Raw genomic sequence first — 24,548 nt, 5'->3', positions numbered from 1 at the left:
GTGAGTTGTTCACCACAAAATTCCTAGCCTTTGACCAATTCTTTGCAGCCACAGTATGAACATAACTGGTACATATAAAGTTAGAAATCACAAGACACCAGGTTACAGCCCAACAGGTGTATTTGAAATCACAAGCTTTTGGAGTGCTGCTCTTTTATCAAATGAACTTCACCCTCTGAAGGAGCAATGCTTCAAAATTTTGTGATTTCAACTAAACCTATTGGGTTATAACCTGTGTTGTGTAACATTCTGACTTTGTCCATCTCAGTCCAACACCGGCACCTCCACATCAGGCCCATATTAATATAGTAAGCTTCTGGTCAATGGCAACACTTCCAGGATGATGATTATCGGTGATTCAGTGATTGTAATGTCATTGAATGTCAAGGGGTGATCATTTACACTCCTGATTTGAGATTTTTATTATCTGGCACTACTCACTATTTTATCATCGTAAATCTGGATATTGTCTAGGTCTTGTTGGCTATAGATTAGGGGTCCTTCAGTGTGTGTGGAGTCTGAACTTCAGCCCTCACCCCATGCCGTCATCCTCTATGTGCCGTGTCCAGGTTAAGTGTATTTGGTGGATTGGCAATATGCTGGGGGTAAGAGTGTGCTGCTAATCACGCCCCACTATTGCATGATCTACCACAAATATATATGTGACCAATTGAATAACTAAGATGTTGTTTCCTGACGAGAATAAAGCGACTCACATCAGGCTTTATCAATAAAGAAAAAAATTAGTCTTATCCTTTAACAAGTAGAAAAATGAATTGTTAATTATTAATATGCAGACTTATATCCCTTTAAATCCATTATGCATTAATTCACTTGTAAATATCACAGACAGCATAGACAGTTCTGCAGAAATATGGGTATAAAGTATAACCAAACAGAAACAAATTCTGTGGATGAAGAGGTTAAACCAGAAGGATGCGATGAGGTGACTGTCCCACAGTTCATCTGTTTTTTGCTATGATACCTTCTTGTTGGTGATTGCAAATGCTCCAAACTTTGGTAGTTGGTCAGTCAAATCTCGGTCTTTGCTGGAGCCTGAAGTTCTTTTGTCAGCGTTGTCGAGTGTTATGAGTCAGTGCAGATCAAAAATGTATAAATAATGAAAAATGACATTTCAATCAGAGGTAGTTTTTTGAAGTTTTTGCCTGAGCTGAGTGTGTATTGTACACTGAGTATCTGTACATATTGGATGAGGACAACAGCAGTGTGCTTAGCAGTGAGAAGAAACTGCAAATTCTATGCAAACTACAGAAGCAGTTTGTGGAAGGGGGATGTCCTCTGGTTGAAGAGAAGCATCCTGTGGATTAACAACCTCAAGACTCCATCAGAAAAGTGATTGTGACAATATGAGGTGTCACAACTCAATTTATTCTGGGTAATCCAAGATGGAGGACGGGAACAATTTCTGGCTGTAAGAGTTGCTCCTTTTTTAGAGGTATTTTAGGTGCTGGAGGTGATTTCCTCAAATTCCAGGAGCAGCAATAACTGTTTTATATGCTGTTGCATTGTTTTGGAACTTTGGAAAAACAAGTCAAAACAACAGCAGTTTTAAAAGGAAGAAGAGCAGACAAAGGAAGCACATGGTGAGGACAGTGCAGGAGAGAGAGAGAGAGAGAGAGAGAACCTGCACAATTACTGCCTTTGCTGTTTTTGAATTCAAGTGTCGCTGGACATCGGAGTGCATCTGGGATAATTAACAAACAGTGAATTTCATAACTAATCTTGGAGGAATCAGTTTGGGCGAAGTTCACAACACAGAATCAGATAAGTTAATTTTGTTTTAAGTCTGTCCAAGAGAAAGGCTGTATTAGTGAGTGGGTTCTTTCTTGATTACATGTTTGTGGAGATAAGTCTCTTGATTAAACTTAAAATATAAGCCATAGCTCTTAATTTAACCTGGTGCAGTGTTTTGTAGAAGAATAAGACAGTGTTATTTTCTGGGTCTGTAGATTGTGAAGGAGCAAAAATGGCCTTTGCAGTGATATGTACTTCTTGTCAGATGTGGGAGTTTAAAGAGAGTTTAAGGGTTACTGTGGATTATATCTGCCATAAATGCTGTTGGATGCGAATCTTATCAGATCGAGTGGATCGGTTGGAGAGGCAGATAGAAGCGATGAGAAATTTGCAACAGTAACAGTATGTGATGGATGGCAGTTATAGAAAGGGGGGAAAGTCTCAGATACAGTCACATAGATGGGTTAACTCCAGGAAGGGTAAGAGAGGTCAGCACCTAGGGCAGGAGTCTTTTGTAGATATACCCGTTTCAAACAGGTATGCTGTTTTGAAAAACGTAGGGGGTGATGGATTCTCAGGGGAACGTAGCACGAACAGCCAAGTTTCTGGTATTGAGACTGGCTCTAATGCAACGAGGGGTACGTTGGCTTCCAAGAGATCAAATGTGTTAGGGGATTCTGTAGTCTGAGGTACAGACAGACATTTCTGTGGCCAGTAGAGAAAAAGCAGAACTGAAAAATAAGAAAGGGATGATCACCTTATTGGGATTGTATTATAGACCCCTGAATAGTCAGAGGGAAATTGAGAAACAAACTTGTAAGGAGATCTCAGCTATCTGTAAGAATAATAGGGTAGTTATGGTCAGGGATTTTAACTTTCCAAACATCGACTGGGACTGTCATAGTGTTAAAGGTTTAGACAGAGAGGTATTTCTTAAGTGCGTACAAGACAATTTTATGATTCAGTATGTGGATGTACCTGCTAGAGAAGGTGCAAAACTTGACCTACTCTTGGGAAATAAGGCAGGGCAGGTGACCGAGGTGTCAGTGGGGGAGCACTTTGGGGCCAGTGACCATAATTCTATTTGTTTTAAAATAGTGGTGGAAAAGGATAGACCAGATCTAAAAGTTGAAGTTTTAAACAGGAGAAAGACCAATGTTGACGGTATTAGGCAAGAACTTTCGAAAGCTGATTGGGGACAGATGTTCCCAGGTAAAGGGACAGCTGGAAAATGGGAAGCCTTCAGAAATGAGATAACAAGAAATCGGAGAAAGTATATTCCTGTCAGGGTGAAAGGGAAGGCTGGTAGGTATAGGGAATGCTGGATTAGTAAAGAAATTAAGGGTTTGGTTAAGAAAAAGATGGAAGCATATGTCAGGTATAGACAGGATAGATCGAGTGAATCCTTAGAAGAGTATAAAGGAAGTAGGAGTATACTTAAGGGGGAAATCAGGAGGGCAAAAAGAGGACATGAGATAGCGTTGGCAAATAGAATTAAGGAGAATCCAAAGGGTTTTTACAAATATATTAAAGACATAAGGGTAACTCGGGAGAAAATATATCAGCAAGGCAGCCTTTGTGTGGAGCCACAGAAAATGGGAGAGTTACTAAATGAATATTTTGCATCAGTAAAACTGTGGAAAAGGATATGGAAGGTATAGACTGTAGGGAAATAGATGGTCACATCTTGCAAAATGTCCAGATTAAAGAGGAGGAAGTGCTGGATGTCTTGAAATGGTTAAAGGTGGATAAATCCCCAGGACCTGATCAGGTGTACCCGAGAACTCTGTGAAAAGCTAGAGAAGTGATTGCTGGGCCTCTTGCTGAGATATTTGTATCATAGATAGTCACAAGTGAGGTGCCAGAAGACTGAAGGTTGGCAAACGTGGTGCCACTGTTAAAGAAGGGTGGTAAAGACAAGCCAGGGAACTATAGACCAGTGAGCCTGACCTCAGTGGTGGGCAAGTTGTTGAAGGGAATCCTGAGGGACAGGATGTACATGTATTTGGAAAGGCAAGGACTGATTAGGGATAGTCAACATGGCTTTGTGCGTGGGAAATCATGTCTCACAAACTTGATTGAATTTTTTGAAGAAGTAACAAAGAAGATTGATGAGGGCAGATGTGATCTATATGGACTTCAGTCAGGCATTCAACAAAGTTCCACATGGGAGACTGATTAGCAAGGTTAGATCTCATGGAATAAAGGGAGAATTAGCCATTTGGATACAGAACTGGCTCAAAGGTAGAAGACAAAGGATGGTGGTGGAGGGTTGTTTTTCAGACTGGACGCCTGTATCCAGTGGAGTGCCACAAGGATCATTGCTGGGTCCTCTACTTTTTGTCATTTACATAAATGATTTGGATGCAAGCATAAGAGGTACAGTTAGTAAGTTTGCAGATGACACCAAAATTGGAGGTGTAGTGGACAGCAAAGAGGATTTCCTCAGATTACAACAGGATCTGGACCATTTGGGCCAATGGGCTGAGAAGTGGCAGATGGAGATTAATTCAGATAAATGCGAGGTGCTGTATTTTGGGAAAGCAAATATTAGCAGACTTAATGGTAAGGTCCTAGGGAGTGTTGCTGAACAAAGAGACCTTGGAGTGCTGGTTCATAGCTCCTTGACAGTAGAGTCGCAGGTAGATAGGATAGTGAAGAAGGCGTTTGGTATGCTTTCCTTTACTGGTCAGAGTATTGAGTACAGGAGTCAGGAGGTCATGTTGCGGCTGTACAGGACATTGGTTAGGCCACTATTGGAATATTGCGTGCACCTCTGGTCTCCTTCCTATTGGAAAGATGTTGTGAAACTTGAAAGGGTTCAGAAAAGATTTCCAAGGATGTTGCCAGGGTTTGAGGATTTGAACTATCGGGAGAGGCGGAACAGGCTGGGACTGTTTTCCCTAGAGTGCCGGAGGCTGAGGGGTGACTTTATAAAGATTTACAAAATCATGAGGGGCATGGATAGGGTAAACAGACAAAGTCTTTTCCCTGGGGTTGGGGAGTCCAGTACTAGAGGGCACAGATTTGAGGTGAGAGGGGAAAGATATAAATGAGACCTAAGGGGCAACGTTTTCACACAGAGGTCTGTGGAATAAGCTGCTAGAGGAAGTGGTGGAGGCCGGTACAATTGCAACATTTAAGAGGCCTTTTGGGTGGGTATATGAATAGGAAGGATTTGGAGGGATATGGGCCGGGTGCTGGCAGGTGGGACTAGATTGGGTTGGGCTATCTGGTCTGCATGGATAGGTTGGACCGAAGGGTCTGTTTCCATGCAGTATAACACTATGACTCTATTACCTGGTCTCTGAGTTAATGGTCTAGTAATAATACCACTAGGCCATCACTTTCGCATGTGACTACACCTATTCGAAGTCCCATTTAATATGGCGATAGTGCCTCCCAATATGATTGAGGATATTCTGAATGTGAAACTAAGACTTCATCTCCACAAGGACTGTACAGCGGTCTCACTTTTCAGCATAATTATGGACAAATGCATTTGTCGCAATCAGTTTGGTGAGGGTAAGGTATGTTGTTCACTCACCCCCTGCATCAGACCCAATCTAGCAACAATGTCTAGTAGGACTTGACCAGGTTGGTCTGTTGTGGTACCGCTCTTGATGATGGACTTTGAAGGCCCATACCCAAGGTACATTCTGTACTCTTCCAACCGTCAGTGCTTCCTCCAAGTGAGTTCAGCATAGGGCAGGACTTATCGACCGGGGAGGGCTGGAATGTGTAGCAGAATGTGGTAACACTCAGAACTTTCCTCATGTATATTTGTTCTGGTGTCATGAGACTTCATGAAGTCCAGAGTCAATGTTGAGGACTCTGAGGGCAACTGCCTCCTCACTGCATACCACTCTGCAGCCTGCAACAGGACATACCACCGAATGATGATGGTGTAATCTGTGTGATTCAGTGAGTGTTACGATGTCAAGCTATTGACTGGTAGTCAGATCACCCAAATTTTATGACTAGCCCCGAAATATTAGAAAGGGGGACTTTGTAGGTCAACAGGGCTGTGTTTGAAATTGTCATTTTTGGTGCTTTAGTCAATGCCAGGTTGTCTGTCTGGTTCCTTTATTTTATATCAACTGCTAAACAGTATAAGTGACTTCCAAGCCCATTTCAGAGAGCAATTAACAGTCAATGACATTACTGTAGATCAGGAGTCATATGTAGGCCAGACCAGGTGCTGCTAACAGATTTCCTTCCTTAAAGGTCATTTGTACACCATGAGGGTTTTTTTGCAGTTTCACATCATCCATTGGTGTTGAATGAATGTATTGGATCCTCTTGTACAATTGTGTAATGGCTAACATGCTGCTATGTTTCTATGTTCTATTTGAAAATAAACTATCCTTGTGTTGTGAAAATATTCTAACACGAAATGTGTTGCCTGCCATATAAATCTTTGAAGTAGGGAGGTGAAGAAGTTTTTATGAAATGCGAAGTTAAATGTTTACTAGAGATGGACTTCTGTTCCTGTTAGGATATTTCTGACATTTTTAATGTTATTAAAATTACATCTCTCGTCTGAATTCAAGCCTTCACAAGTTGAGAAATGGAAAGCAGCACTAATGGATCTGACTTCCTCATTTTGGAGGAGGTGTCACTAAAAAGATATCATTGACCAGAACATCAAAGAGCATATCTCTCAAGGGCAATCAGGAATGGGCTGTAAATGCTTGCTAGCCAGCGGTACCCATGTCGTGGAGTCATAGAGATATACAGCACAGAAATAGACCCTTTGGCTCAATTCGTCCACGCCGATCAGATATCTAAACCTAATCTAGCTCCATTTGCCAGCACTTCATCCATATCCCTCAAAACCCTTTTCATACATCCATCCTTTTAAATGCTGTAATTGTACCAGCCACCACCACTCCCTCTGGCAGTTCACTCCATACATGCACCACCTTCTGTGTAAAAGATAAGTTGTCCCTTAGGTCCCTTTTATATCTTTCCCCTCTCACCCTAAACCTATGCCCTCTAGTTCTCTACTCCCCCACCCCAGGTAAAAAGCTGTGTCTATTTATCCTATCCATGTCCCTCATGGTTTTAAAAACCTCAATAAGGTCACCCCTCAGCCTCTGGCGTGCCAGGGAAAATGGTCACAGCCTATTCAGTCTTCTCCTTTAGCTCAAATCCTCCAACCCTGGCAACATCCTTGTAAATCTTTTCTAAACCCTTCCAAGTTTCACAAAATCCTTCCACTAGGAGGGAGATCGAAATTGCATACAATATTCTAAAAGTGGCCGAACCTATGTCCTGTACAGCTGCAACATGCCCTCCCAACTCCTATACTCAATGCTCTGACCAGTAAAAGAAAGCATATCTAATGCCTACTTCACTATCCTATCCACCTGCGACTCCACTTTCAAGGACTTATGAATCTGCAAAGTCTCTTTGTTCAGCAACACTCTCCTTTAAGTGTGGAAATCACTCTGATTTGCCTTTCCAAAATGCAGCGCATCACTTTTATCGAAACTAAACTCCATCTGCTACCTCTCAGCTCATTGACCCATCTGATCAAGATCTCATTGTACACTGAGGTAACCTTCTTCACTGTCCACTGCACCTCCAATTTTTGTGTCACCTGCAAACTTAGTAACTATACCTCCTATGTTCACATCCAAATCCTTCATGTAATTGATGAGAAGCAGTGGACCCAGCACCAATCCTTGTGGCACACCACTGGTCACAGGCCTCCACTACCTTCGAGCCAATTCTGTATCCAAATGGCTAGTTCTCCCTGTATTCCATAAGATCTCACCTGCTAATCATTCTACCATGCGGAACCTTGTCAAACGCCTTACTGAAGTCCTTACAGATCACCGTCCACCGTTCTTGTTTCTCAAGCTTGATTGAGTTTTTTGAAGAAGGGACAAAGAGGATTGATGAGGGCAGAGCGGTAGACGTGATCCATATGGTTCCCCATGGGAGACTGATTAGCAAAATTAGATCTCACAGAATACAGGGAGAACTAGCCATTTGGATACAGAACTGGCTGAAAGGTAGAAGACAGAGGGTGGTGGTGGAGGTTTGTTTTCAGATGGAGGCCTGTGAACAGTGGAGTGCCACAAGGATCGGTGCTGAGTCCTTACTTTTTGTCATTTACATAAATGATTTGGATGCGTGCATAAGAGGTACAGTTATTAAGTTTGCAGATGACACCAAGATTGGAGGTGTAGTGGACAGCGAAGAGAGTTACCTCAGATTACAACAGGATCTTGACCAAATGGGCTGAGATGTGGCAGATGGAGTTCAATTCAGATAAATGTGAGGTGTTGCATTTGGGGAAAACAATCCTTAGCAGGACTTATACACTTCATGGTAAGGTCAATGGAAGTGTTGCTAATAAAGAGATCTTGGAGTGCAGGTCCATAGCTCCTTGAAAGTGGAGTCGCAGGTAGATAAGATAGTGAAGAAGATGTTTGGTATGCTTTCTTATATTGGTCAGAGTATTGTGTACAGGAGTTGGGAGGTCATGTTGCGGATGTACAGGACATTGGTGAGGCCACTATTGGAATATTGCATGCACCTCTGGTCTCCTTCCTATTGGAAAGATGTTGTGAAACTTGAAGGGTTCAGAAAAGATTTACAAAGATGTTGCCAGGGTTTGAGGATTTGAGCTATAGGGAGAGGCTGAACAGGCTGGGGCTGTTTTCCCTGGAGCGTCGGAGGCTGAGGTGTGACCTTATAGAGGTTTACAAAATTATGAGGGGCATGGATAGGATAAATAGACAAAGTCTTTTTCCTGGGATCGGGGAGTCCACAACCAGAGAGCATAGGTTTAGGGTGAGAGGGGAAAGATATAAAAGAAACCTAAGTGGCAACTTTTTCATGCAGAGGGTGGTATGTGTATGGAATGAGCTGCCAGAAGATGTGGTGGAGGCTGGTACAATTGCAACATTTAAGAGGCATTTGGATGGATATATGAATAGGAAGGGTTTGGAGGTATATGGTCTGGGTGCTGGCAGGTGGGACTAGATTGGGTTGGGATATCTGGTCGGCGTGGACAGGTTGGACTGAAGGGTCAGTTTCCATGCTGTACATCTCTATGATCTTATTCGGGGAAGAGTGAATCACCAGAACTTGGAATGTTTTATGTTGGTTCTTGTGAAAATTGTCATAATGCCAAGACCAGATGTAAATAATGTTGTGGCACAGGATTTTCTGTCCTGTCAAAAGTTAATTAATGAGTCTCTTTTCCTTAGTATAATGTATTTGTTGCACCACCTCAGGTGAGTGGCAGCAGTCTGTACTGGTTGGTTGGCAAACAACAAAGGCACTGTGGAGTGGCTGGTATGAGAGCATAAATGCTGCCATCCTGTAAGGAGTGGCAAAAGGATTTATGAGCACATTGCTACCATTCAGACCAGCTGTCCTGAGGTATCCTTCTATCCATGCTGGAGTTCTCAATGCAGAGGTTCCAAAGAGTACTCCCAAACTTGCCCAGGAATGAACATGGTCACCCCGGAAATGACGCTGTGATCTTTGGTGTAACACAATCTGCCAGGTTATGGGAAATCCCCTGCCTTCAAGGAGGTAATGTTTGATGGAGTGACCTCAACGGCAGCAAATCCAACAAGTCATCAGTTCACCTGAGCTCATCAAGAGATAGACCATAATTTATATTGATGGTTGAAACTGCATGGATATGTAATACAATGATTCTTGGTTCAGTTTTATAATTAAAACAGTCAGTAAAGAGTCAGAATTTTACTTTCTTTTCTATCTAGAAGGTGTAAGTTTGAGATTCTTTAACTAAATATAATTTTCACTGTTACTTTTAATTAGCCTGACTTGCAGGCCAAAGTCTAAATCTCACAATCTGACAGTTGACAAGAATGTACAGATTAGGAAAAGCTAGGTGAGTTAGCAGTATCCAATCTCACAGCCTGTATCATCATTACAGGCAAGGACAACAAATTTATGAACACCACTGTCTCCAAGTTGCCCTCCAAGCCACTCACCATCCTGACTTAGAAGTACATTGCTGTTCTTTCTCTGTGAGTGGGTCAAAATTCTGCAGTGTTCTTCCAACTAGTATGAATAGTGTGTGCCAACACTGCGAGGAATGCAGCAGTTTAAGAAGGCAGCTCACCACCACCTTCTTCACTGCAATTAGAGATGTCAATAAGTGCTAGCCTAGCTACCACCATTCACATCTCATGAATGAATTAAAAACAAAAGTTCACATCTATTGTTGAAATTATTAAAGAAATTTATTGAAATAACTCTGCAGAGGCTGGTATCCTGTCATCGAGTCACCCTTCATTTACATGTGGAGAGTCCTTGACACTGATCCAGCTTCCTTAGAGACAGCTTTCAGAGTGAACAGAACCATTAACACTCCTGATTTTATCTATCAGACAGGGCTCCTTGACTGAGCAGATTAACAGCCCAAATTGGGAACTCATTCTATGAAATCCACCTGACTCACCTCGTTACACTCACTACAATTATCATAGTGGCAAAGGTTGTTGTTTAACCCTGGATAAACTTACCAATCAAAAAAAGATTACAGTGCCTGATTGGCTTTCTGAGGTGGAATTGTTTTTATGAAGATGCTGCCTGGTTATTTTTAATTTCCTGCCTTTTTCCTAACAAAGAGTCCTGTGTGAACCATGAGCTTTTTTCCAGGAAACTTTCAACCATTCCCTAAAGTCATGGGTCTAAGTGTGTGGAGGATATATAATGCAGAAGAATAATCGATTACATACCATCTCCAATATGTGCTTCACATCATATCCCTTTCATTACATTTCATCAAAAGGAATTACCACAGTCAAGCAGACCCTGAGGTGTTGTATGGTACATGACTCCGAGGCCCCATGTGGCCACTCATTTAGATCACTGTATTGTGAATGCTGAGTCTACGGTTTCCATAGCCCTTTCAAATTATTTTCCATGGCTCTAGTATGTGGCAAATGCACATTCAAAACTAGGAACTACACTGCTTACTATGTAAACTGACTTGCTTTTCTTTCCCAACCAGAATGAAATTGCGACAATATTAGATATTGGTGTACGGGCAGAGAGAATCATTTATGCAAATCCCTGCAAGGAGGTCTCTCATATTAAATATGCTATGAGCCGTGGAGTGCAGATGATGACATTTGATAACAAAGACGAACTGCTCAAAGTTGCAATGATCCATCCAACTGCCAAGTAAGTTGGCAGCATCTCTCTGTCTGCCTGAATTGCATGTTAAACTCAGCAATTTCAGTATAGTTCTCTGCTATACGCCTGTTCTTGCATAGCTTCTCTGGTCTTTGTGCAGAACATGTTAAATGCATTGTAATCATTCTTATTTATATATCGCTGCAACATCTTGAGTCAGTAAACAGTAATTATTAGCGGAGCTTTCCTCTCTGTTGTGGCCTGATCAGTGGTATGAAAGGTGGGAAAATATTTCCGTACATCTGCACCTCATTAAAATCCCACCTTATTCAAGCCTTACTTCCAATCCTCCTCTCTTCCACTAAGGAATCACCAGTGCAAATGCTCAATAGATAATTCGGGATGGGTACCTAGTGACTCCAGCTTGTAGAATGCTTGCCTTGGCTATCATGAACCTCTACTGCATGAACATTGCTGCATGCTCTATAGCCACCATCTCCCTTGAATCTACATCCATGCAAGTTGCATTCACAAACCATCAGTCTCACCACCTCATTATGCCTGCTGTGTTTTCTTAGTACTCACAACTTCAGTGTTTATTTGAAAGTTGCCAGACTATCCACTTCACATTATTTTCTTAGAGCACACTCACGTCAGCACGAGCCTATGGGCTGACAATCTCTATGTAGGTCACATTATGTTTTGGTGCACGAGGTCTTTAGAGCTCAGTTACAGGCTCCCAGCCTCTCTCTGTGGATTGGAGCTTTTTGGAACAGATGGAAACAAAAGCAGCTTGTGACTGTGGGGAGTACTAAACAGTCAGACAGGAGATGGACACATTTCTGTGTGACACCGGGATCACTCACTGGCAGACCTGCAGAACGTGCTTGCAGTTTGTGGCTAATACAATGGATGTACTTCAAACAAGTGGCAATGTTCTAGATTCTCCCACAAGAGAAACTATTCCTTCTACATCCACCCAGTCAAATTCTTTCAGGGTCATACAAGTTTCACTTAAATCAAGTTTGACTCTTCTAAACCTCAGCGGATAGAGGCCTAGCATGTGGACCCTTTCTTTATGAGCCAATCCATTCATTTTCATTTCTGCAGAATGGTCACCTGATTCAAAATATTAACTTGCTTTCTCTACACAGATGCTGCCAGACCTGCTAAGTTTCTCCAGCACTTTCTGTTCCCATTTCATTCATTCCAGGTATGAGTCTCAGAAACCTTCTCTGATCTGCTTCAATGAATTAAGATCACTCTTTTATGTAGTGATCAGTACTTTATACAATACTCCAGATGCAGTCTCATCAATGCCCTGTACAACTGAAGCACAACCTACTGTTACATTCACTAGTCCTTGCAATAAAACATAACACAGTTAGCTTTCCTGATTCTTTGCTTGAACTGTATATTAACCTTCTGTGATTCATACACCAAGATACCCAGATCTCTCTGCATTTCAAGTTCTGCAACTTCTCATGATTTATGTAATATGCTTCTTCTTTTATTCTTTCTGAAAAAATTGGCAATTTCACATTTTTCTACATTGTAGTCCATTTGGCAGATCTTCGCCCAATCACTTAGCTATATCCCTTTCTAGGCTCCTTATGTCTTCCTCACAACACAATTTCCTACCTCTCTTTATGTCATCACCAAATTTAGCTACCAGACTTTGGTCCCTTCATCCAAATTGTTGATATGAATTGTAAAGAGTTGGGATCCCAGCACAGATCTCTATGGCACACCAGTCACAACATTTTTCAAGACTGAAAAAGACCCACATATTAGAGCCAGCAATCCAGCAAGAATAGCAACCAGCAGCAGCTGCAGAGGAAGAAACAGCAAATGAAGATCCACCAAGGAAGCAGAGGAGAATGAGGTCATCCCAAATCTATAAGCCCCATTCTCATTTTCTTCAATTGTCTAGTGCAGGTCAAGGTAAAGAATACCCCGTCCCATCATTGCTGAACTTTGCAATATATTACAGGGAGGTCAAAACGAGTGAAGGATGTCAAGGTCACAATTGATTTGATTTATTACTGTCACGTGTACTGAGGTACAGTGAAAAGTTTTGTCTTACATGCTTTACAGGCAGATCACAATGTACAAGTCCAACAGATTAACCAAACAGAGTACAGGATACAATGTTAGAGCCAATGGGAAGGTGCAGAGAGAGATATCAAAATTTGTTAAGTGTGTACAAGAAAATTGTTCTGATTCAATATGTGGCTGTATCTATTAGGGAATGTGCAAAACCTGACCTATTCTTGGGAAATAAGGCAGAGCAGGTGACTGAGGTGTCAATGGGGGAGCACTTTGGGGCCAGCAACCGTAATTCTATTAGTTTTAAAATAGTGATGGTAAAGGATAGACCAGATCCAAGCACAGAAATTCTAAATTGGAGTTGGCTAATTTTGATGGTATTAGGCAAGAACTTTCAAAAGCTGATTGGGACAGATGTTTGCAGGTAAAGTGATGGCTAGAAAATGGGAAGCTTTCAAAAATAAGATAATGAAAGTTCAGAGACTGTATATTCCTGTTAGGGTGAAAGGAAAGTCTGGTAGGTGTAGGGAATGCTAGATGACTAGAGAAATTGAGGTATTGGCTAAGAATAAGGAAGCATATGTCAGGTATAGACAGGAGAGATCGAGTGAATCCTTACAGTATAAAGGCAGTAGAAGTATACTTAAGAGGGAAATCAGGAGGGCAAAAAGGGGACGAGATAGCTTTGGCAACTGGAGTTAAGAAGAATCCATAGGAATTTTATAAATACATTAAAGACAAGGGGGTAACTAGAGAGAGATTAGGGCCCCTCAAAGATCAGCAAGGGCAGCCTGTGTGTGGAGCCACAGGAGATGGGAAAATACTAAATGAGTACAACAGTCCCTCCCGTGCCCAGGACCTAATGCAGAAGCCCAAAATCGCGGATAGGTGCGAACCCACTCATTTAAATGGGAAACGTACCTTCCCGGCAGTCTCCTGGTCCCTGGTTCTGGAATGTTCCATTTCATATGTTCAGGCCATGATAAACCGCGTGTAACTGAAACCGCACTAACCGGACCCGTGAATAAGGGGGTGGTCACGCTGTATTTTGCATCAATGTTTATTGCAGAAGAGGACATGGAAGATATGGAATGTGGGGATATAGATGGTGACACTTTGAAAAATGTCCATAATACAGATGAGGAGGTGCTGGATATCTTAAAATGCGTAAAAGTGGATAAATCCACAGGACCTGATCAGGTGTACCCTAGAACTCTGTGGGAAGCTAGAGAAGTGATTGATGGACCCCTTGCTGAGATATTTGTATCAACGATGGTCACAGGTGAGGTGCTGGAAGACATGAGGTTGACTAATGTCGTGCTACTATTTAAGAAATATGGTAAGGAAATTATAGACCGGTGAGCCTGACATTGGCAGTGGGTAAGTTGATGGAGGGAAACTGAGGGACAGGATTTAGATGTGTTTGGAAAGGTAAGGAATGATTAGGGATAATCAGAATGGCTTGTGCGTGGGAAATCATGTCAAATGAACTTGATTGAGTTTTTTGAAGCAATAACACAGTGGACATGATCTAGATAGATGTCAGTAAGGCATTCAATGGGAGACTGGTTAGCAAGGTTAGATCACATGGAATACAGGGAGAACTAGCTATTTGGATACAGAACTGGCTCAAAGGTAGAACATAGAGGATGGTGGTGGAGGGTTGTTTTTCAGACTGGTGGTCTGTGACCAGTGGAGTGCCACAAGGACCGGTGCTATATCCATTACTTTTCATCATTTATATAAGTGATTTGGATACGGGTAAGAGGTATAGTTAGTAAGTTTGCAAATGACGCCAAAATTGGAGGTGTAGTGGACAGCAAAGAAGGTTACCTCTGATTACAACAGGATCTTGACCAAATGGACCAATGGACTGAGAAGTGGCAGATGGAGTTTAATTCAGATGAATGCGAGGTGCTGCATTTTGGAAAAGCAACTCTTAGCAGGACGTATACATTTAATGGTAAGGTCCTTGGGAGTGTTGCTGAACAAAGAGACCTTGGAGTGCAGGTTCACAGCTCCTTGAAAGTAGAGTCGCAGGTAGATAGGATAGTGAAGAAGGTGTTTGGTATGCTTTCCTTTCTTGGTCAGAGCATTGAGTACAGGAGTTGGGACGTCATGTTGTGGCTGGACAGGACATTGGTTAGGCCACTTTTGGAAATATTGTGTGCAATTCTGGTCTCCTTCCTATAGGAAGGATGTTACGAAACTCGAAAGGGTTCAGAAAAGATTTACAAGGTTGTTGCCACAGTTGGAGGGTTTGAGCTAAAGGGAGAGGTTGAATAGGCTAGGGCTGTTTTCCCTGGAGTGTCGAAGGCTGAGGGGAGACCTTATAGAGGTTTATAAAATCATGAGGGACATGGATGGGATAAATAAACAAAGTCTTTTCCCTGGATGAGGGAATAGGTTTAGGGTGAGAGGGGAAAGATATAAATGGGACCTAAGGGGCAACTTTTTCATGCAGAGGGTGGTGCACATATGGAATAGGCTGCCAGAGGAAGTGATGGAGGCTAGTACAATTACAGCATTTAAAAGGCGTCTTCATGGGTAAATGAATAGGAAGGGTTTAGAAGGAGATGGGCAAGTGCTGGCAAATGGGAGCAGAGTGAGTTAGGATATCTGGTCAGTGTGGATAAGTTACCATGCTGTGCATCTCTTTGACTCTATGCCTGCAACTTATCATTAAAGATGTCCATTCAAAAGTTAAATAACAGCGGAGAAGAAGCCGTTCTTGTATCTTTTCAAATATGTACACAAGCTTTTATATTTTCTGCCTGATGGAAGAGGGTTGAAGAACATATAAGTGGACGCGGAGGGATCTTTGATTATGCTGTTTGGTTTAGCAATGTAATGGGAAGTATAGATGAAGTCAGTGGATAGGAGATTGGTTTGTGTGATAGATTGAAACAACTCTCTGTAGTTTCTTTCAGTCCCTGGAAGAGTACTTGCCATACCACACTGTGACGTGTCCAGGCAGGATACTTTCTACAGTGTACCTATAAAAATTTATAAGAGTCTTTATGTACCTGCGAATTTCCTTAGACTCCTGAGGAAGTAGAGACATTGCTGTGCTTTCTGGATTATAGTGTCAACGTGGGTGGACAAAGACAGATAGTTGGTGATGGTTTCTCCCAGGAACTTGATGCTCTTAACCATCTTCATCTCAGCACCATTGATGCACACAGAGACATGCCCTCCACTCCGCTTCCTGAAGTCAGTGACCAGCTCCCGTATTTTGCTGACATTGATGGAGAAATTGGTGTTTTTTCACAATGCTCTTAGGAACTCTAACTGCCTCCTGTACTTGGTCTCCTCGATGTTTGAGATCCAACCTATAACAATGATATTGTCAGCAAACTTGTAAACGGAGTTGGTGCAGAATTTGCCCATATAGTCACGTGTACATAAGGAGAATAGTAAAGAGCTGAGTGCACAGTCTTGCAGGATACTGGTGTTGAAGATTAGTTGGAGGAGGTGTTGTCGCCTATCCTTATTGACTGAGGTCTGTTGGTCAAGAAGTTGAGAATCCAATTACTGGGGGAGGTTTGGAAGTGAGTTTGTTTAGAATTATGGTGTAGATCATGGAGTTGTAATCAATAAGTAGGAGCTTGACATAGGTATCCTTGTTCCCCAGATGTTTCAGGGATAAGTGTAAGGGCAGGGAGATAATGTCTGCATAGACCTGTTGCACCTATACGTAAATTGTGAAGGTTCAAGGTGATTTGGGAGACTGGAGTTGATGTGAGCCATGATCAACATCTCAAAACACTCCATAATTAAGGATGTCAGAGCAATAGTCAGGGAGTAATTGAGACATGCTGTACAATTTTTCTTTGGCACTGGGATTACAGTTGTCTACTTGAAGCAGCTGGGGACTTACTAAGGATCGTATTAAGGAAAGGTTGAAGATGTCTCTAGCCAGTGGTCCATACAAGACCTGAGATGGATGTAAGTGCTGATATGTCAGGCTAAACCCCAGTAAAGTCCCAGTAAACCCCTGATTGTGTTTAGCTTCCATGATTTCTACATGAAAATTGAACACCTTGGCTGCTGTCCTCAATGTCAGTAGTTAAGGATACCTGACATTTGAAGCTTCCTCCAGTCTATATGTTGATTACTTTGGAGCGATAAGCAATGCTCAGCAACTGTCATGACCATGGATCACAGCTCTGAAGTGCTGGAGATATTTTTCACTTGTAATTCCAAATATGTTTTAAAAGATGGCTGCTACAGCCAAAAATGCCTGTAGATGTAAAATATGTAGCTGTCCGCAGAGAGAGATACCCACAAAATGTCACACCTATGCATGTGAAAGGAATTTCCGACAATGTTCCTTCAAAGGTGAAAGAGGCAATCCAAAGCAGACTAGTATGTTGTCTTGAGACTATAAAGATAATAAGCCATTTCCTGTAGAATATATTTCCAAAATATTGGCACATTGTGTTTTTCACTTTGAAGAATACATAAGGACAGGGTTCAAAGGCCAGCTTCAATTCTACTGATGTGGACTAATTGGACTGAATGCTCTCATGTGTACCAGCACGGAGGGAGTTTCCTCTGTGGTTGACCCTATTGGACTGGAAGATATTCGAGGTCATCCACCTATACCTTTCAGCCTAGATGGCCCAGACATGCTAACAGTCTCCTGGCCAGTTATAGTCTCATTTTTGTTGATATGTAGTCTACCGGCTCACCCTTGTTGATATGTAGAATATAGAAACAGCAGCAAGAGGGAGGTGCAGTGGCAAATAATAAGCCCCTCGGAGATCTGTCTGTCATTCCTCCGCACTGTGTGTGTCTGCTAGCATCACTCCGTCTCCAAGAGGAAGGAGCTCCTGGAGTGAGATCAAGGTACATCCTCTCCCTCTTGCCTTGCTGTAAATGCTGAGCACCCACGGCTGGCATGATAGAATGAAAGTCTGTGTTCACATCGGCAGACGCAGTCTGTGCTTCTGGCCTGGGTCTTCACGCTAGTCACCAACCAATCCCTGGAGACACCAAGATGTATGCACGACAGAGCCAGCACAGCACTGATAACATTGATAGACTCTACCAGTCTTCATTCCGGTTTACTGAGTACCTTTGCTAAAACCACTTGATCTACCTGTGCCTGGCACTGTACTTTGATCAAGCCATTTCTGGGAAGAACAAGGGCATGTCTTCTGCCTGCTGCTGAGCAAGAACCAATCCTCTGGCAGTCTTTGACTGTCAGAGACCTTCCTTGACCAGCTGCTGAGAGAGATCAATGGTGTGATCACCAGATTGTGTTGTCTAGACACCTCAGAGGACCCTCTGAGGTGAAATTCTCTCAGCTTTTGGAGGATGCAGGTGAAAGCCTTCCCAGCGGAGGGTTCGTCAGCTTCCTGCTCAAGGTGGAGTCATGGCTGAGGTTGTCCAGTGTGAGCCTCATCTAAGCTGTTCGTGGAATGCCAGTGCTGCATTCGTAAGAAGGGGATTTAGTTATAGAAGATGCATGAAAAATTGTGCATGTTTAGAATGGCTTAATACTGGTGGCAATGGTAGAGATGCACAGCACATCACAATGAGACTGAGTGGGTCGATTGCCTGCTGGACTGTCCCAATGTCTAAATGAGTGACTGGGCTCTTCTCTTGCCAAACCAGTTAAGATGTGCATTGGCAGAGTTAAAGAGAAGGTATCCTCAGGAGGGCAGGACATCAGTGATGTTCTCACTGACACATGCTGCTGTTTGGGTCCAGCCTGGCTGGGTCTGTTGACATGATTTCCTTATCAGTCTGCAGAAACAAGGATAGCCCTCCGCTCCAGCACCTCCAGATCTCTGACCTGGAAGCAGCAGCTGCTTTGCCTTTCATCTACAGCATTGTTAAATTCAGGGTCAAGCATGGCGGTTGAAGAGGTAGTGCCTGGCTTCCAGCATTAGGCATGCAATGCAGCTACGCATTAGGCATGCTCCCAGAGGCATATAATATGGGAGGTCTCACCATTGCTGAGGACTTCTGTCTTCCCATCACAGGGTTCCTGTAAATTGTACACAACAGCTCAGTTGCATAATTAAAATAGATGAAAACTAAAGAAATGTGTGCGAAACTTTGTTCAGGACTATGGTAACGTGGAACGCACTCACCGCACTGACAAGGTGCTGCACAGGAGGCTGCTAAATAAGATAATAGCCCATGGTGTGAGGGGTATGATACTGGCATAGACAGAAGATTGTCTGAATGGCAAAAGGCAGAAAGTGGGGATAAAGAGGTCTTTTTCAAGATGGCAGTCGGTGACAAATGAAGTTCTACAGCAGTATGTGTTGGCACCACAACTATTCACATTATACACTCATGATCTGGACAAAGGAATTGAGGGCATTGTCACTATATTTGCAGATAACATAAAGGCAGGTAGAGGGGCAGGTTGCGTTGAAGAGGCAGGGGCAATGCAAGAGGACTTAGACAGGCTAGGCGTGTGGGTGAAGAAGTGGCAGATGGAAGACAATGTCAGAAAATTTGAAGTTATACACTGAGCTTTCTAAATGAGGACAAAATAGAGCACAATGGGCTTTGCAAGTCCTAGTTCAGGATTCTCTTAAGGTTAACACTTATATTCATTTGGCAGTTAGGAGACAAATATAACGTCAGCTTTCACTTCAAGAGGGCTAGAATACAAGAGCAGAAATGTGTCGCTGAAGTTGTGGTCAGACCACATTTGGAATATTGGAAGCCATTTCAGGCCCTGTATCTAAGAAAGGATGTGCTGGCGTTTGAGAGGGTCCAGGGAAGGTTACAAGAATGATCCTGCGGTTGAAGAGCTTGTGGTGTGACCCGTAGTTGAAGACTCTTGGTCTGAACTTCATGGAGTTTAGAAAGATGGTGGTGGTGGTGGTGGTGGGGGAGGGGGGGGGTGGGGAGTGGGGGCAGAGGGAGATCTCATTTAAACTTATAGAGAGGCCTGGATAGACTAGATGCGGAGATGTTTCCATTGGTAGGACAGACTGGGACCCACGGGCATGACCTCAGAGTGAAGGGATGACCCTTAGAACTGACATGAAGAGGAACTGCTTCAGCCATGTGGTGGTGAATCTATGCAACTTATTGCTGCAGAAGGATGTAGACACCAAGTCATTGAGTGTATTTGAGACAGAGATAGATTGGTCATTGATTAGTAAGGGGATCAAAGGCTACGGGAAGAAAGCATGGTGATGTGGTTCAGAATCATACCAGTCATGAATAAAAGATGGAGGAGACAAGATGGGCTGAACATCCTATTACTGCTCCTATATCTTATAGTTTTGAACTGCAAATGGAAAAATTCAGATCACACTCAACTCCACATCTTCATTCCAATCTCATGGGCACAGTTCTCTGTATTCCCTTTGTCACCAGTGGCAGAAAAGATCAGTTGACTTGTTCCATTTTCTAGAACTCTATCTTGTAAACTCTGTGCCTCACGATATTTCCCCTCTTCATAAATCCTTCTCAAAATGCTTTCTGACATTTCACCAAAATCTTCCACAACAAATCCTCCACACTGGGATGGTGTGGAGGATCAGTCATTAGCACAGCTGCTCACAGTGGCAGGGACCTGGGTTCGATTCCAGCCTTGGGCGAATGTCTCTGTGCCTCAGGTGAACGTCTGTGTGGAGTTGCACATTATCCCTGCGTCTGGTTTACTCCCACTATCCAAACATGTGCAGGTTAGTTGATAAAAGCAAATTACTGTGGATGCTGGAATCTGAAACCAAAAGAGAAAATGCTTTGACAAAGGGTCAGTTAGGCTCGATATGTCAGCACTTTTCTCTCCTTACAGATGCTGCCAGATCTGCTGAGATTTTCCAGCATTTTCTCTGCAAGTTAGTTGAATTGGCCGTGCTGATTTGCCCATGGTGTTCAGGGATGTGTTGGTTAGGTGCAGTAGTCATGGGTAAATATAGATAAAATAGGGTAGGATGATGGATTTGGGTGGGTTATTCTTCAGAGGGTCAGTGTGGACTTGATCGGCCAAAGGGCCTGTTTCCACACTGTAGGGATTCTATGATTTGAGATATTTGCTGCTTTGAAAGGCACTATGTAATTGCAAGTTATGACACTTGTCAAATTATCATTCTTGACTTTTGCTCTTGAACAGTGAGTGTGAATGATCAGATGATGCCCATCAAAGCCTGTATGAAAACTTTCAATTTAGGAGTGAAAGTTCAATTTGACTGTTCAGCTCTCTCCCTAAACTGGGAATATGAACTTAATGTGATACTCCACTATCACTGAGTATAGAAATATAAGCAAACAGTATAATATTGTAAGAACAGCAAAGAAAAGATTTGAGAAGACACTGGCAAATGCAAGGAAATTTACAGGAATCAAAACAGTGAAAGGATAGAGTGAGAGTGGCAAAGCAAAGTTATTATATAAGGAGCAGAGTTTCCACAAGCCCTCTTGAACAGTCTGTCGGGAGTGAATGCCTGCTTCTTACGTTTTCCCACACCTACTCTTTCTCCTGTTCCAAGGTGGCCTCCAGATTCCGAGTGAAATTCACTGACATGACATGCTCAAGATGACAAATAATTTAAAGGTCTCCTTGGCATTGAAATTGGTATGTCAGCATGTGCATGGATTGATAGTGGGGCTGAGTGGCTGACATATGTGGGCGGCACGGTGGCACAGTGGTTAGCACTGCTGCCTCACAGCGCCTGTAGACCCGGGTTCAATTCCCGACTCAGGCGGCTGACTGTGTGGAGTTTGCACGTTCTCCCCGTGTCTGCGTGGGTTTCCTCCGGGTGCTCCGGTTTCCTCCCACAGTCCAAAGATGTGTGGGCCAGGTGAATTGGCCAAGCTAAACTGCCCGTAGTGTTAGGTGGGTTGCGCTTCGGCGGGTCGGTGTGGACTTGTTGGGCTGAAGGGCCTGTTTCCACACTGTAAGTCTAATCTAAAAATATGAGAGAAGAAAGGCTGGAGAGTTTGGCAAACTTGAGCATGGTGAGTTGCTGGGGTGTGAGAAGAGCTGGTCACTGGGAACCACAATGGGATCCACCCTTCCTTTTACTTCCCCCTCATCCAGCTCGGCCAGCAGGGGAAGTAAAGGGAAAAAATGAGAGAAGCATGATGAGGGTGGGCAGTGCTTGATGAACTTAAGAAATTGGAGAGACAGTAAGTTGGCAAACATAAAATAGTAGTGAAGGTGGCATGGGCTTGGAGCGTGATACAGGGGAGTAAACCACCAGAGGAAATTGCTATAGATGAATATGAACATATCAAAATTAGGTAGATTTCAGGACAAACAGCTTCCTGGATGGTGGCAACCCAGCAAAACATCAACTTGTGGGATAGTTGCTCCCCAGCTGCACTTTGATGGAATCGTAACTCTTCGTTCCTCTACCTCTCCCCATTTAGCTGGAAAGTGCAGAGACAGTTGGGAGTAGCCAAATCCTCTCTGCACCACAAGAATCCAGAGAGTCTGATATATCCAACCATTCTGTTTCTCCATTCTCCAAGAGACCAAGAAGTATTGATATTCTACACAGAGTGTCATAGACTCATACAGCATAGAAACAGATCCTTCACTCCAACCAGTCCATGCTGACTATGTTACCAAACTAAGCTAATTCCACCTGCCTTCATTTGGCCCATTTCCCTCCAAATCTTTCTAATACATGTACTTAACCAAAAGTCTTTTCAGGTTTGTGACTGTACCTGCATTTACCATTCCTCTGGCAGTTCATCTCACATACTGACCACTCTCTGGGTCAAAAAAGTTGCCCCTCATGTCCTTTTTAAATTTTTCTTCTCTCACCTTAAAAATACGCTCCTTAGCTTTGAACTCCCCAATCTGGGGATAAGAAATTTGGTAGTCATCTTATCTACATCCCTCATGATTTTATAAACCTCTACAGGGTCACCCATGCAGAGGTATAAAAACAGTGAAGTGTTTTTACAAGATTCCAAACTTAAAAAAAATGGAGGGTCAGGTGATGTGTTGTTTCTGTGTGATGTGGGAGTTGGTGGACCCCATTGTGGTTCCCAGTGACCAGCTCTCTAGTGAATCTTGGTTGCCAGAAGAACTCCTCTCAGAGTCGATCAGCTGGAGTCTGAGCTTCAAACATTGTGATTTATCAAGGAGTTACCTGGATGTGGTGTTTCAGGAGACAGTCACACCCCTTAGACTAACTAACTCCAAATTGGCCTGTGGTCAAGGACAGGATGATGTGGCTGTGAGTGAGGCAGGTAGAGGGATCCAGGAGATAGAGGTGCAGGAGCGTCCTCCCCTGTCCTCTTTCAACAGGTTCAAAAGCTTTGCTCCCTCTGTGGACAGGAATGGGGATTGTAGGGAGGAACTGAAGAGTAGACTTAGAAGAGCTAGAAGAGAGCATGAAAATAGTTTAGCGGGTAGGATGAAGGAAAACCCTAAGGTGTTCTACACTTATGTGAAGAACAAGAGATGGCCAGAGTGAGGGCAGGGCAGATCAGGGATAGTGGAGGGAACTTGCAGTTGGAGTTGGAGGACGTAGAGAGGTCCTTAATGAATACTTTGTTTCAGTATTCACTATTGAGAGGGGACTTGAATTTTCTGAGGGCAGCATGAAACAGACTGATATGCAAGAATAGGTCGATGTTTGGAAGGGGGATGTGCTGAAAATTTTGAAAAACATCAGATTCAATAAATCCCCTGGACAAGACGGATTGTATTCTCAGTTACTACAGGAAGTGGGGTAAGAGATTGTTGCGCCTTTGATGGTGATCTTTGCGTCTTCACTGTCCATTAGAGTCGTACCAGATGATGGGAGGGTAGCAAATGTTATTCCTTTGTTCAAGAAAGGGATTACGGATTATTCTGGGTATTACAGACTAGCCAGTTTTACATCAGTGGTGGGCAAAGTATTGGAGAGGATTCTGAGAGACAAGATTTATGATTACTTGGAAAACCATAGTTTGATAAGAGAGGGGAAATCTGGCTGTCTGGACACAGAATGGCTGGTCTATAGATGACAGAGGGTGGTGGTGGATGGCAAGTATTCAGCCTGGAACTCAGTGACCAGGGTGTTCTGCAGGGATGGGTCCTGGGACCTCTGCTCTTTGTGATTTTTATAAATGACTTGGACGAGGAAGTTGGAGGGTAGGTTAGTAAGTTTGCCGATGGCATAAAAGTTGGTGGAATTGTGGATAGTGTGGAGGGCTGTTGCTTATTGCAGCAGGACATTGACAGAGTGCAGAACTGGGCTGATAAATGGCAGCTGGAGTTCAACCAGTAAAGGTGTGAAGTAATTCTCTCTGGAAGGTCAAATGTGAATGCAGATTACAGGGTTAAAGGAAGGATTCTTGGCAGTCTGGAGGAACAGATGGATCTCGTGTTCCATGTCAATAGATCCTTCAAAGTTGCCACCCAAGTTGATAAGGTTGTTAAGAAGGTGTATGGTGCGTTGGATTTCATTACAGGGGGATTGAGTTTATAAACTGTGAGGTTGTGCTACAGCTGTTTTGAGCCCTGGTTAGACCACACATAGAATAAATATTGTGTTCAGTTCTGGTCACCTCACTATAGGCAAGATGTGGAACCATTAGAGAGTGTGCAGAGGAGATTTACCAGGATGCTGCCTGGACTGGAGGCATGTATCATGAAGAAAGGTTGAGGAGCTAGGGCTTTTCTCATT

General features: G+C 43.1%; 1 protein-coding gene across 1 annotated transcript in view; it reads left to right on the top strand.

Annotated features, from left to right (window-relative positions):
* LOC132815923 (antizyme inhibitor 2-like) overlaps positions 1-24,548 on the top strand; it is a 63,119-nt gene that overhangs the window by 14,596 nt on the left and 23,975 nt on the right. The window contains exon 3 of the mRNA XM_060825298.1: positions 10,766-10,938. Within this exon, the coding sequence (XP_060681281.1) occupies positions 10,766-10,938 (173 nt within the window). The remainder of the gene's footprint in view (positions 1-10,765; positions 10,939-24,548) is intronic.

The sequence above is a fragment of the Hemiscyllium ocellatum genome, chromosome 5 (assembly GCF_020745735.1).
Source record: "Hemiscyllium ocellatum isolate sHemOce1 chromosome 5, sHemOce1.pat.X.cur, whole genome shotgun sequence".
Lineage (NCBI taxonomy): Eukaryota > Metazoa > Chordata > Chondrichthyes > Orectolobiformes > Hemiscylliidae > Hemiscyllium > Hemiscyllium ocellatum.
The sequence above is the reverse complement of the archived record's forward strand: the minus strand, read 5'-3'. Positions and strand labels throughout refer to the sequence as shown.